The following is a 15244-nucleotide window of genomic DNA, read 5'->3' on the forward strand; positions in this document are numbered from 1 at the left end:
AGCAGTTTCGCCCTCGAAATCAACAAATCGGAAAAAAATAAAAAACACAGCCTTTTTATTTTGCAAATGAAAAAGCTGTGTGTTTCTATTTATTTTTGACTAGTGGACCCGGCAAACTTCGTTTTGCCATAAAGTAGGCCGTTGGAAAACAATACTGATCGTCCCACACAAATTGACAGTTTTATCTACGCTCGTTTTTTCAAATTTCCCGGTAAATATCCTGGGATTTTTATACACACAAACACGTCGGAACTCTTAACGAACAAAACGGAGAAAGAATCATTCAGATCCGTTCACCCGTTCGCAAGCCATTTCGTGACATACAAACACCATTCCATTTTTATTTATATAGATTTGTCGATTTTAACGACGGAAACTGCTTTTTCACTTTTGACATTTTCTCAATTTTTAGTTGGGCCTTTATAATATTTTGTTTTGTTGTTTTGAAGAGATAAAGAGTTTTTGTACCATTTTGGTTTCAAAAGAAAATCACTCAAAGAGGCTTTTACCTCCTTCAAAATTATTAGTTAACAAACAAATAAAAGAACAAATATCTGAATTCTACACAAGATCCTGAGAATTCTAGGCTGCCTTAGAGTCCTAGCAGGTTCCAGTGGATTATTCCCGACCACCTGAAGATTTCTTTCGGGCTCTTGAGGTTCCATATCGGGTATCTTGTGAATTTCCGTTGATTCCATATGGTTGATCTATGAATTTTAAAACAAATCTTAAACTCATTTCAAATTAAGAGGAAAATAATCATCATCGTTTTGCAAATTTTCAAACCCATTTTTTTTCGCTCAAATTTGAAACAATGTTTAAGGCGAAGTAGGCCGTCATTGAAAATTGTATGCGGCGTTGATGATTGTTGCTAATTCATCTCACGATTTCGAATCAAAGAAAATCAGTTGATTTTGCACTGACACAGCTGCAAAAGTATCAGCATACTTTATACATGCTAGCGCGTACAGTGATACTTTTTCAAGTCAATATAAACTATCAAGACTGAGTCTTATCACTTTGAAATGCAAACTGAAAAGTCATCATTGTTGCCAAAACGAATGACGGGCTACTTAGCCTTAAGAAAATCTATCATTACATTGCACTGGCTATCTATAATGCAATGATAGATTTTTATGAAGATTTATTTAGATTTGAACGAAAAAACTGGTTTCTAATTTTTGATGATTGCTGATGATTGAATGATGGATTCTTGAGCCTTAAAGTTATGAGAAGCTTATTGATGTATTGTACGATATTACGAGCCGCAGCTATGGATCATGAAAGACTCATGTGGCTTGCAGCTTACGGCAAGCATTATAATTTTGTAATAATTTCTCATTAACATTCATATTTCTACACTCAGGCAAATGGATTATCGAAAAACATAGGAACTTATGAAAATTCGCTACAATAAATCAGGTTAAACTTCATAGCTTTGCCTAATGAAACCACAATTTGAAAACAGAAATGTTTTCGCGGCAACCCGGAATCGAACCGAGGACCTTGCGATTGATAGGCCCGTAAGTACACCACACGCCTATCGATGCCTTGATGTATGGTGATGCTAAAACGATACATAAAGCGTTCGTATTGCAATAATCGTTCCACCTTTCATAAGGCAAAATGTATGAATTTCGATAGTCTAGTTCACAGCGTGTATGGAAAATCCTGTTAGCCAATATTCTGTTTCGAAGAACACAAAAACTATGTTGTGTTTAGCAACTCATGCCAGCTGTTTCTGTCTGTTCTTTTGACTACGGTTAATCTTTTGATTTGAGATGCCTTACTTTGCGAGAAACATCATTTTGAAGAGCCATATTCAAACTACCGAACATTGTCATCTGATTTTTTTACGCTCAATAAGGAAAGTTTTCTGTTTTGTAGCACCCAGAACATTTATTGTGGTAAATACCTATTCAAAGAAATGTATTGTATTTTTGTATTCTTACTCAGTTTTAAGGAATTGGCCAGTTCACACTGTCTAAACCAGCAGATAATGCAAATCGAATGTACCTCGGATTTTTTCCCGCTAGATATAAGTATTTGGTCTATAATTTCATAATCGGAACGTTACAAAATATTCTATCGGTGAAATTTTGCCCATACATTTTGTATGGGCTGAAATGTGTAGGAAAACGTGATTTTCATTGATTTTCGTTGTCTGTATATGAAAACATAGCTAAAAAGTTGAAAAAATCAAAATTCCACCGATGGAATATTTTAAAACCTTCCGATTATGAAAGTATAACCCAATTTCTGAGCTCTAGCGGAAAAAATACGATGTACATTGTACATTCGATTTGCATTATCTGCTGGTTTAGACATAGCGTGCAGTTCTTGAATAAATGTCACTTTTTCTTCTTCTTCTTATTCTTCTTCTTGGAATTACGTCATCATTGAGCCAAACATCCTTTTTTTTGTAGATGATAGTGTTGAAATTAAAAAAATGGGTTTCGATTTTGACATGGTTCAGTTTTTGGCAATTGAAAATTTCGACTTTGTTGCTAAAAACGGAATCCCACTATGCACAGTTCAAGTAATAATCCTATATCGAGTAATGGAACATGTCCAAGAATCGATGTTCCATTACTCGATATCAGCTTATAGAACCATAGTAAAAATCAAATTTCATGGTCTAATGATGGTCACTTCAAACGGTTTTCTATAGATAGCATTGCTGTTTCATGATTCAATATTTTTATGAGCGGATGATCCCTTTAAAATTGACTCATGGAGGGTTGACTTTAAATAGAAATGTGTGAACCTTTCATGATTCGTATTCCGGACGATTCCTTAATCTTGCCTCGTATTCCGGACACTTTAATGCGATTTCCGGAAAGCTCATGAAAATTATAATTAAAAGAGTAAAATCGTAAATTGAACTTACCAAACTTTGCGTCTAATCCGGTACACACTTAAATTATTTTATCGACCTCAGCAAAACCGAATCGCCAAGAACCCAACAGCGCTGAGAACTCGGTTATTTACAATACCGAATCTCGGTACTTATTTTACCGAGATTTTGTCAATCAAACTCTTGGCGAATCCGTTTTCCGAGGTCGATTACTGAATTTAAGTGTCTAAGGAATTCTAATTTTTCATAGAATCTAAGTAATATGCTTATAAAAACGATCCTCATAAAACGGGACGATTCCGTTCACGCTCGTTTTTCCGACTTTCCCGGTTAATATCCTGGGATTTTTATACACACAAACACGTCGGAACACTTGACGAACAAAACGTAAAAATAATCATTCAAATCGGTTGACCCGTTCGGAAGCCATTTCGTGACATGCAAACACCACTCCATTTTTATTTATATAGATAATATCCTGGGATTTTTATACACACAAACACGTCGGAACACTTGACGAACAAAACGTAAACATAATCATTCAAATCGGTTGACCCGTTCGGAAGCCATTTCGTGACATGCAAACACCACTCCATTTTTATTTATATAGATAGATAGATATCGAAAATATTTAAATTTTTGGTGATGATGGTATTTTTTACATCCTTACCAAGAAACTCTCAGAAAGTAGCCTATCATTCTTGGTTAACTGCATATTAGTAACATTCGACAAAAGTAGGCATTGAATGAATGGAGTACAAACTAAGTATGTACTTTTATCAGTACGGGAAGAAACTAGAGTTTCTAAAAATTACCGAGAGCTTCACAATACTTATTGAAGCAGAAATTGTTTACAGTTCGAAACTATCCAAACAAATTTGATAGAAATATTTTCACTACTACACTATGTGGCCAATACATAATTTCAATGTAACTGTTATGCGATTTTATTTGGCAATGTGACAAGCCAACTTTGTTTTTTTTTCGAACTTTGTAGAACAATCTCACAGATTTTATTAAGTTGATCGAAAGTATTTATGATTTGATAACGTTCTACCAGAGACGAATAGGGACATAGTAGTCGGGTACAGAATGGGTACCACTTCTAGTACTACATTATGTGCCATAATTTGGTTTGCAAGTGCGACGGACATGGGGGTCTTTGTTTCGTCTTTGGTTCCACAGTTTGGATTGAAATCTTCAGAAATGTCGAATGTCACAAAAATGCATTTATTGGCAAAATATCCAAAGTCGAAACGTTTGTCATGTCAAATTTAAAACTAGTTGCACTTTATTATTCAAATGTTAATAACAATTCAATTACGGCAAAGCCTAACACATAACACCTTTATACATATGAGAAATGAATATATTTCTAAGGGTATTATAAAACGAAGCCAAACTTAAAATTCTCAAATTCACAGATCTAGAGAACCTGACAAACCTTCGCATTGAAAATTTGATCGATGGGTTGCATGCTGATGATGATTACCCGTGCAGTCAAATAACAACCGCATAGCATAGTGAACAGTCAAACCTCCATGAGTCGATATTGAAGGGACCATCGACTCATGGAAATATCGAGTCATGGAACAGCAATCCTTTGGAAGGCTGCTTCTAGGGACCGTCATAGTAACCATGAAATTTTGTTTTTAGCATGGTTCCATGAGTCGATATCGAGTCATGGAACATCGACTCATGGAGGTATCACTGTAACAAGATGTACATCATGATTTCATTTTGTTATTTTTTGTATCATGTATCTTTTAAAAATAAGTCGCTAGAATCAATAATTTTAAGCAAAGCTAATACAATTTCCTTTTCAATAATGTACTCTTCACCACTAACTCGTCTCTATACTATTTTAAATAAAAATCATTCGATTGAATGAGGTGGCTCATACTGCCCCGTAGGGTGGCTCATAATGCCCCATATGGTTGGTGAGCACGTAGAAAAACATGGTTTATCTATATAAATAAAAATGGAATGGTGTTTGTATGTCACGAAATGGTTTAAGAACGGGTCAACGGATTTGAATGATTCTTCCTCAGTTTTGTTCGTCAAGGGTTCCGACGTGTTCGTGTGTATAAAAATACCAGGATATTCACCGGGAAAGTTGAAAAAACGAGCGCGAACGAAACTGTCATTTTATTTGGGACGATCAAAAGCGTTTTTCAACAGCCTACTTGATGGCAAGACGAAGTTTGCCGGGACCACTAGTATATATATATATATATATATATATATATATATATATATATATATATATATATATATATATATATATATATATATATATATATATATATATATATATATATATATATATATATATATATATATATATATATATATATATATATATATATATATATATATATATATATATATATATATATATATATATATATATATATATATATATATATATATATATATATATATATCCCTGTCCTTTGGTTCAGAAAGGGGTACGGGCGCGTTCTGCCAACTCGGTCGAGGCAGATTTCTTGTGTGAACAAGTTACAACATGGACGTTCTAAAGTGCCAGAATGAAGTGCTGTGCTTGTGGGGAGCACTTGAAGATGGGATGGAAGGTCATTACTTCGCGTTTGTGCTTTACTTCTGCTTATCTGCTTATCTATAAAATTAACAGTTGCAAATACAATAATCGTTTGAGCTTACTAACATGTCTTTGCGTTAATTATATCATAATGATCTTTTATCTCATCCGTCGAACCATTCTGAATGGCCGTTGTGAGAATATCACCAAGAACTTCTCACATGCAATAAAGCTGGATTGTCATACATTGAAACATCAAGGTTCTCGCTCTTTCGGATTCATTTTTTGTTGTTTATCATTAGTTTCAGAGATTGTTATCGTGGGAATCCAAAGAGCGAAATTTTGTATGACTTCAATGTAGGCCAATACTGCTATAAAGCATGTAACAATCACTAACATTCCTTCTCTCTTTATCCTTGTTTTCATATATAACCCGCTTCGAGGAATAATTCAACAGAGAGGAAAGGCATCTCTTATCATGGCAGCGTAATGGCCGAGAAAACTTCGGTTTGCGATCGCAGCTCTCCATCCTCGGTTCTGTCCCACGCTCGCCAAATCGATACGCACTTGATCCGCCCACCAAGCTCGCTGCACTCCACGCCTTTGTTAAGTATAAAGTTTCTGTAATCATTGAATACTAATTGAAAGGTAAATCAAATGAACTTATTATTTAACTAATAACAAATTTGTTCCACAGAGCGATTTACAAAACACCACACAAAATCCTTCCTTTCACATATCCTTAGGCAAAACACTTCACTACCGTTACATGTATGACTGATTCATGTTCTTTCGACCTTGCATCATTCATACGTGTAGGGGAAGTCTAGAGTAAAAGCAAAACTTAAAGAACCTTCTGGTCAAAGATGTTGCGTTGCCTACTTCCCAAACTCCAATTCCCCCGGTGTATTATGGACGGTATGAGTTTTCAAACTTATGCTGGAGACTTGGCCCCTGACCCCCTTGTACATCAATAAAAAAAAAAAAAAAAAAAAAAAAAAAAAAAAAAAAAAAAAAAAAAAATATATATATATATATATATATATATATATATATATATATATATATATATATATATATATATATATATATATATATATATATATATATATATATATATAACATTTACATTGAATTAAGCCACAAAAAGATTTTTTGCCCCACCTTACTCTATGTGTCTTAAAATAAAATAGCACATTCAAAAGTTTTACAACTCATCGCAAACACCGATCGTTGCTGAAATAGGAATATAAAACGATTATTCCTTTAACTATGCCGTCGATATTAACAGCCTTTTCACACGTGCTGTGAAGCAAAACCAAGTCACGGTTTGTCAAGTGAGTAAATCAATTAATTTCAATTGGCATTTATCACACTTCTCTGATAGGCAGTATTTTTTAGTACGTTTGTTTATTGATTGACCCAGCCTCAATGAATGCGCGCGTCATTGTGACGCGAATCACTAAATAAGAGATTTTTTTTTCATTAAGCACCACGCAAGCGTATTCAAAACTTCACATATGTAGAGTATGAATGGGGCTAAAAATATTGTTTTAAATTGACTATGTTCTAGGGTTAACGCCAGTGCGGAGGAAAACCGTCTAGCCATCTTGCAGGATGCCAAAGCCTTTGGACTGGGAGTCCTATTTGTATCGGTGGTACAATTCCTCGCAGCTGCACTTAGCGTAGACATGATCAATCGATCCGCAAATCGACAAATAAGTAGAATACGGAAGTTGTTCTTACGGGCAGTTCTACGCCAGGATATGACCTGGTACGACCTGAACAGTGATGATAATTTTGCTGTGAGAATTACAGAGTAAGTACCAAAAGTTCCAGGAAGTTTTATAGAACAGACGTTTTATGACCTTATACTTTGCAGCGATCTTGATAAGTTGAAGGAAGGGATTGGAGAGAAGCTTTCAATTTTCACCTATTTAGTAATGTCGTTCACTATATCTGTGATATTTTCGTTCTTCTACGGATGGAAACTAACACTAGTGATTTTAAGTTGCGCACCGATTATAATTCTAGCCACCGCAATAGTTGCTAAGGTATTCGTAGAGTCAATCAAACAATTCGATAGACGACACTAATAGGTGGATTATATTTTCAGATGCAAAGCACATTAACTGAAAAAGAGTTGAAGGCGTATTCTTCAGCTGGAGCAGTTGCAGAAGAAGTATTGGGTAGTATTCGTACTGTAGTCGCTTTTGGAGGGGAACGTAAGGAGCTCGATAGATATCGTAATCGTTTGAGTTCTGCAGAGAGTAATGGTCGTAAAAAAGGTCTGTTTTCTGGTATCGGAGGAGGCATAATGTGGTTCATCATCTACTGTTGCTACGCGCTTGCATTCTGGTATGGAATAAGCTTGATTTTGGAAGACCGAGGAAAGGACGTGAAAGATTACACCCCAGCAGTACTAATTATTGTATTGTTCGGTGTGTTGGCAGGAGCTCAAAATCTGGGTTTATCGTCTCCTCATTTGGAAGCCTTTTCCACTGCGAAAGGTTCGGCCTCATCGATTTTCTCAGTCATCGATAGGATACCAACGATTGATTCTATGGGAGACAGCGGTCTAAAGCCTCATTCTATTGCTGGAAACATTACGTTCTCCGGTGTGCACTTCCGATATCCAGCTAGAAGTGATGTTCAAGTTCTACAAGGATTGAACTTAACTATTGAAGCGGGAAAAACCGTCGCGTTGGTCGGACCATCAGGATGCGGAAAATCTACATGTCTTCAATTAATTCAGAGGCTGTATGACCCATTGAATGTGAGATAATTAACATGGTTTATACTTCAAATAATCTAACATTCTCTTAACTGCTTTTAGGGTAATGTTACTATCGATGGTACGAAGATCAATGACTTAAACATAACTTGGCTTAGATCTTTTATTGGAGTTGTCGGCCAAGAACCAGTTCTGTTCGCAACTAGTATCGCAGAAAACATTCGCTACGGAAATCCAGAAGCAACGCAAAGTGAAGTAGAAAACGCTGCCAGAATCGCAAATTGTCACAGTTTCATTACCAAGCTTCCTAACGGCTATCACACACTCATCGGGGAGCGTGGTGCTCAACTATCGGGAGGTCAGAAACAACGAATTGCCATAGCTCGAGCGTTAGTTCGCAATCCAAAGATCCTCCTACTAGACGAAGCGACTTCCGCTCTAGATCCGAATTCTGAACGGCGAGTTCAGGATGCACTAGAAAAAGCTAGTCGTGGCCGTACTACACTGGTTGTGTCTCATCGTCTATCGACTATAACCGGCGCAGATAAAATCGTGTATATTGAGAAAGGAGTGGTCGCTGAGCAGGGAACACACGAGGAACTTATGGCTAAGAGAGGATTGTATTACAATTTGGTTCTTGCCAGTGGATCTCAGAAAAAGGAAGAAGATGAAGTGGAAGTTATCAAAGAGATAAGCCAAGGAGGACCAAAAAGTGTATCAGCGGACGATGATGCGTATTCGGATGATGAATCTGAGTCAAACAAATCGGCCGAAGCCGTCATGGATGACAAAGAAGACGTATATCCGGTGTCTGTGTTCAGATTGGTGAAATTGAATTCTCCTGAATGGCCTTATATTTTGTTTGGTTGCGGTGCAGCCATGGTTGTAGGAGCATCGTTTCCGTTGTTTGCTGTGTTGTTTGGAGAAATGTATGGTGTAAGTAGTATAAACTTTTATTTTGTAAACTTGCATAAAAAGTACACATATTTAATAATCTAATATCTACTTTCAGATTTTATCTGTGGCGGATCCAGATTATGTCAAGGAAGAATCAAATTTTTACTCGTTGCTGTTTCTCGTACTCGGATTAGTCACTGGTCTAGGAACCTTTTTCCAAACATACCTTTTCAATATAGCAGGAGTACGATTGACATCCCGTCTGCGACAGAAAACCTTTAAGGCAATCATAAATCAGGAAATGGCATGGTTTGATGAGTCCAACAATGCTGTTGGTGCATTATGCGCTCGTCTCTCAGGCGATTGCGCTAGTGTCCAGGGTGCTACAGGTACTCGTATCGGATCCTTACTGCAGGCTGCGTCTACCATATGTATCGGTGTAGGAATATCGTTTTACTATTCATGGAATCTAACACTTGTCTCAGTAGTAGCCATTCCTATTGTATTGGGATCGATCATGTTAGAGTCTTGGTACACGGAATCCAGTGGACTGAAAGAGAAACAATCTCTAGAAAGTGCTATTAAACTTGCAGTTGAAGCCATTTCAAATATCCGAACCGTTGCAAGCTTAGGTCAAGAACCTTATGTTCTGGAGCGATACTATAAAGAAATAGCCAAAGTGGATGAAGCTTGCAAGAAGAAGAGCAGATTGAGAGGAGTGGTGTTCGCTTTAGGTCAGATAATGCCTTTCATGGGATATGGTCTGGCACTTTTCTATGGTGGTAAACTTGTGTCTGAAGCAGAACTGGAATACAAAGATGTCATAAAGTGAGTAGGGTTATTTTTTTTTTAATTATAAGGATAAAGTTTAATAAAAAAAAAACTTACAGGGTATCGGAGGCATTGATTTTTGGAGCTTGGATGCTTGGACAAGCCTTGGCGTATGCTCCGAACGTAAATTCAGCAATGCTGTCTGCAGGACGCTTAATGAAACTACTCGATCGTACTCCAAAAATGCACAACCCCTCAAGTTCCTACCTATCAACTTTTGAGGTAAAATCTCTTGATTGCAATATTCTATTCATATATTTTCTAATATTGCTTTTTTTTTTCATAGAACCATGAAGGTAATATCAAATTTACGGACGTTGAATTCCGGTACCCAACGCGACCAACAATTCCAATTCTACAAGGACTAAATCTTGATATCAAGAAAGGAAACACAGTTGCTCTAGTAGGGCCTTCAGGTTGCGGAAAATCGACTTGCATTCAGTTGTTGCTGCGTTATTATGACCCCGACAATGGAAAAGTTGTAAGTATTGAAAAGATCAACTCCCGCATGTTACAAACACTTAATATAAGGTACAGTGGGGGAAGTGTATCAGTGGGGTAAGTGGATCATTTGTCAATATAAAGCATAAATTCTTGAATATGTTGAATGTTTTCGCACCATTGCTTCGTTTGAGTTTATATTCTTATGCCCACACTGATACTATTGCAAAACTGGAACTACACGTACACTAACACAAGCAAACTTGTTAGCTACAAAAAGTAATAAATTTAAAAATTGTTTTCCATCAATCAAAAACCCATTGTATCTCTGTCTTAAATCGAATTCTATTATTTTTTCGACACATGGTGAGCACTTCAGTTCTAATTGAATGAATCACAATTAAAAATATGTGATTTTTATAAATAAGTATGAATATATTGGACATGGTACACTTACCCCTACTTTTTAATGGGGTGGGGTAAGTGGATCAAGAATTATTATCATTTATTGGCAGACTGCTTACGAGAATTTTATTAAGCTTCAATATCCGCAAATGTTGTTTTCCTTTATTTTCTTCCATTCCCAGCTTGAATTTGTCAAATTGACCATAGAAAATTTGAATTAATCCACCTAAAAGTTTTTTAACCTTTCTGGCATGAAAATATATAAAAGAATAATAATTTCAAAATTTACACGAAACTTTTCGTGTTTTATCTAAGTTGAGTTGTAAAAGAGCAAAATATACTAATTTTCCAATTGAACGCATAGTATCGTACCTTATTTGACCATATAAATTGTTCTAGACAGATGATACACATATGTTCATAAATAAAATAGAAGGATTTCAGTTTGTTATTCCAAAGTAAAAGTAACTAATATTTTTAAACTAAGAGTGTTTTTCGAAAATATCGTTAGGAATAATCCAACAATACTTCTGTTTAACTTATGCGTATAAATGGATGAATTTTCTCCAAATTTTTCTAGAGTCAATATTTTTTTTGTTAGATTCACATACACATACTTTTTATTATATTTTTATTAAATGAAGGATTTTTTTTAAATTTTAAAGAATTATAATGTAACATTACTAGCACTAATAACAAGAACGAGAGTAATATCATTTTTATTATACATAATCACACCACATTTGTTTCGAGAACAGATTTTTTTAATTGGTGATCCACTTACCCCACCATGGTGGGGCAAGTAGATCATTTGACGCAAATTTTTAAGTCTCTCATACTCAATACATAACAATTAGAAAAATAGAAATAAATGACGATTTGAAGTATAATAGTCCCTCATTTGTTATCCACAGAAAAAAGTTTGAATTACATTATTCACGTTAGCTGTACATAACAATGAAGTTAACTATTGATTTTTCTGTATCCACTTACCCCACGGTACCTTACTATTTTTTATAGGACATTGACGGGATCACGACAACTGATTTCCAGCTTGGCCGCATACGTTCCCAAATGGGTCTCGTATCGCAAGAACCTGTTCTGTTTGATCGCACCATCGCGGAAAATATTGCTTATGGTGACAACACTCGCGAGATAAGCATGCCGGAGATAATCGAGGCATCCAAAATGGCAAACATTCACGAATTCATCGTCAATCTACCGAAGGGGTACGACACTAGCTTAGGAACCAAAGGAGCTCAATTGTCTGGTGGCCAAAAGCAACGTATTGCTATAGCTCGTGCTTTGGTTAGAAATCCACGAATCCTACTGCTGGACGAAGCAACATCCGCCTTGGATAATCAAAGTGAAAAAATCGTCCAGAATGCTTTGGACCATGCTCGCAAAGGTCGTACTTGCATTATCATTGCCCATCGATTAACAACTATTCAAAATGCGGATCTAATTTGTGTCATTCAAAGTGGAGTTGTTGTTGAGTGTGGAACTCATGATGAACTTATGGCGCAAAATAAGATTTACGCAAAGCTTTACGCCATGCAACAAGTGGCATAGAAGTGCACTTAGGCTGCGCGCTCGTTCAGTATTTATTGTTACTATTAAAATAGAGAAGATTAATCTCGATTAGAAGATGAAATCAGAAGACTTATTGTGCCGTAACGGGTGTATGTTTTATGTACATCCGATCATGTAACCAATATCAACAAGAGATGAGAATATCTCAGAGCTAGCTTCAAGCACAGATGTTATTTTTATGTTAGATTAAGATTAGTTGTGATATTTATGAAACGCCTCTTTAGTACTTAGATTTTACAATATGCGTGTGTAAAAAGCTTTCAGTCTACGACAAAAAATCAAAACAATGAAACGATACCCATTTTTTAAAATAATACACAAAATGTTTAACGTATGTTGACCGCTTCTTGACTAACAAAACACACATCATCATAGAGCATAAATTACAGAGCAATATGTTTACAACATACATTTTACCAAACCATGCCAAGGAACAAAACGTAAGATACCAGATAAGAACGCATATATAGTTACTCAATATTGATGAATCTGCAAAGTAAAGATTTTAAAGAATTTCCACCACCTTCCCACTCGCTATTGCTATCACTATAAATAGTTATGAAATACATTTGTATCAATTTAAAAACGCATTTTATTTATTTGAAACATGAGAAAATAATAAATCTGTTTGGAATCAAGCACAAATTTGAATCAATTAAAACATTAACTCGTTTCGGTTCGAGTTAAGAATTTAATCTCAAAAAATCACTCTAAACTCAATTTTCAACCAACTTTTCTGAAAGTTTCGAGAAAAACATTTAGGGGCCAATTGGACTTAGAGGCAAGAGTTATAAAGGGGGTCTCCTGGGTCAAATCGGGTGAAAAATCAACCAACTTCTCAAAAAATATCTTCGGAAGTGTAGTCAGTGCACAATATGTTGTCAGCAATCAAGGTAGTCGACAAGTTTTCGTTGATATTCGGCAACGATTCCCATGAACATTCACATCACGAGCGATCAAACGAATGTCGGAGAGAAAAATGTCCACTGAATGCCTCTGACCACGAAAGCTTCGCTAGGGAACGTTACGAATTTTTTTTATCCTGCCATTTTTTGTAATAGGCGCTGTTTTCACAGTACACTCTTCGAAAAAAACGTGTAAAAGTAAGTCCTGTTCGATGCACATAAAAGAAGCGAGCAAATGGACAGAAATTTAAGTCCGTTCTTAAAATTACATGACGAAGAGGACCCAAAAAAAAAACACGCCATGACGTAAAAATAAACTCTTATTAGATTATTTTTACGGCATGACGTGTAATGATTTTTATGTTTTTGTTGTCCTATATTTCTCGGTTCAGACGCATCTAATGAACAATCTCAACCAAAGAGTTACTTTTGTAGTGCTCAGAGTGGAGAATGGCATAATAATGTACTTACATTAAGCGGAATCTACGGCGATAACATTTGCTTACAACTTCTAACATCCGTGATCGCTCTTGATGGGCGACGGTTCCAATCTCCGACTCATCATCCCAACCACGCATTTCACCGTATATTTTCTTACACCGATCGTCGCCTGAACTTATTTTTGTGGGTCTTTCTGCTTCACTGAATTTCACCAAATTAAATTTAATTCCACTTTTGAGGTAAAAGAACAAGAAAATTTTTTCAGCACTTGATTATGTGGGTTTTCAATTCCTTGCTAATTCAATTGCACATATTCTTCCACTTTCTGCGTCAAGTCACTAGAACTGCATTCAAATTATTTCTCGTTTTCCAGGTTTTGCTCACTCATTCATAGGTCAGGTGGAGTTCAAACGCATCTTATTGACTATTTTCTTCGGTCGGAGACATAATGGCACTAACTTTGAAACTCAGAAACAATATTTCAACGCGTTTTGCGTGATTAACAAAAACAAAATCGACGAACATCTGACTGGTGGGCAAGAAACAAGAAACAGTGCATAATGGCTGACTGACATCAGCATCGACATCGGCAAAAGCGAAGAAACGTGTAAATTTACGTTTCTAAAAACACAAAATTGTTCAACGTCCACATTCTACGGCTTTAAACATCTAAAAAGACATTTATGTTTAATTATTCATATGTAGTCGAGAAAACATCCAATGAGACGTGATACTGAGTCCAATTGGTATTTACGTCAATCAATATTTAGGTACAACGATGATTACATCACATGTAGAATTAATTATTTTTAAGAGTGTATGTGTGTCACATTCGACATTTTAACAAGCAAGATCAAAATATTCATGTTGTTAATGATCTGATATATCTGTATTCTAAGCAAAACTAATGATTTATGCCAATGTCATCGTGTCAGACGACATTTATTTGACAGTATTTTTGTTTTTCTAGATGTGCAAAGTTTCAGTAATAACTGCTATATGAATGTTACTAGTGATTATAAAATTAAACAGCTCGTCCTCTTTACCATTCAAAGAACAAGCATTCCATTTAAAAATATTTAATTAATTATTTGGACATTAAATTTTCAAGTTGTTTAGTGGAATACTCATAATACGCGACGCGAGACTGGACACAACACTTAAGCTAAGTATGCTGTTCAGCTCAAGAAAAAAATAAAAAATATTATTTTATTTAATATTAGATTACAGGTAATAAATGCGCTTGAAGTATATTGTTTGCAAGCAATTATTTGCTACGTGCTACTACAGTGCGCTCTTGGCATTTTAGTCAGAAAATTCTGCTGAATTCCCAAAATGAATGTTTTCGACAAAATTGATTACGCCTTCACCATTGTTTGGTCGTAATTTTGTATGGTTGTTTACATTTTAGAACCAGCTACACGTTGGGGTAGCAATAAAGAGCTGCCAGTACCACCCTTGATCGACGCCACGGTTCATATTTTTAGTCGGCTCAGAGCTCCCGAACGAAGATTCGACCATAACGAAAGAGGCTTATTTGTTTGTCATGACGCCGAGCCTTTGTGGCGGACCCCTGC

The 15244-nt window shown here is 35.8% G+C and overlaps 1 protein-coding gene across 3 annotated transcripts in view; it reads left to right on the forward strand.

The window, feature by feature from the left end:
• Positions 1-12802, forward strand: part of LOC5573277 (multidrug resistance protein homolog 49) — an 84296-nt gene extending 71494 nt beyond the window's left edge. For all 3 annotated transcript variants that reach the window (XM_021843341.1, XM_021843340.1, XM_001654442.2), the window contains exons 4-11: positions 6994-7239; positions 7303-7474; positions 7537-8196; positions 8257-9090; positions 9167-9879; positions 9942-10104; positions 10169-10363; positions 11749-12802. In XM_021843341.1, the coding sequence (XP_021699033.1) occupies positions 6994-7239; positions 7303-7474; positions 7537-8196; positions 8257-9090; positions 9167-9879; positions 9942-10104; positions 10169-10363; positions 11749-12300 (3535 nt within the window). In that variant the 3' untranslated portion in view covers positions 12301-12802. The remainder of the gene's footprint in view (positions 1-6993; positions 7240-7302; positions 7475-7536; positions 8197-8256; positions 9091-9166; positions 9880-9941; positions 10105-10168; positions 10364-11748) is intronic.
• The last annotated feature ends 2442 nt before the right edge of the window (positions 12803-15244 follow it).

Source organism: Aedes aegypti, chromosome 2, assembly GCF_002204515.2.
Source record: "Aedes aegypti strain LVP_AGWG chromosome 2, AaegL5.0 Primary Assembly, whole genome shotgun sequence".
NCBI lineage: Eukaryota > Metazoa > Arthropoda > Insecta > Diptera > Culicidae > Aedes > Aedes aegypti.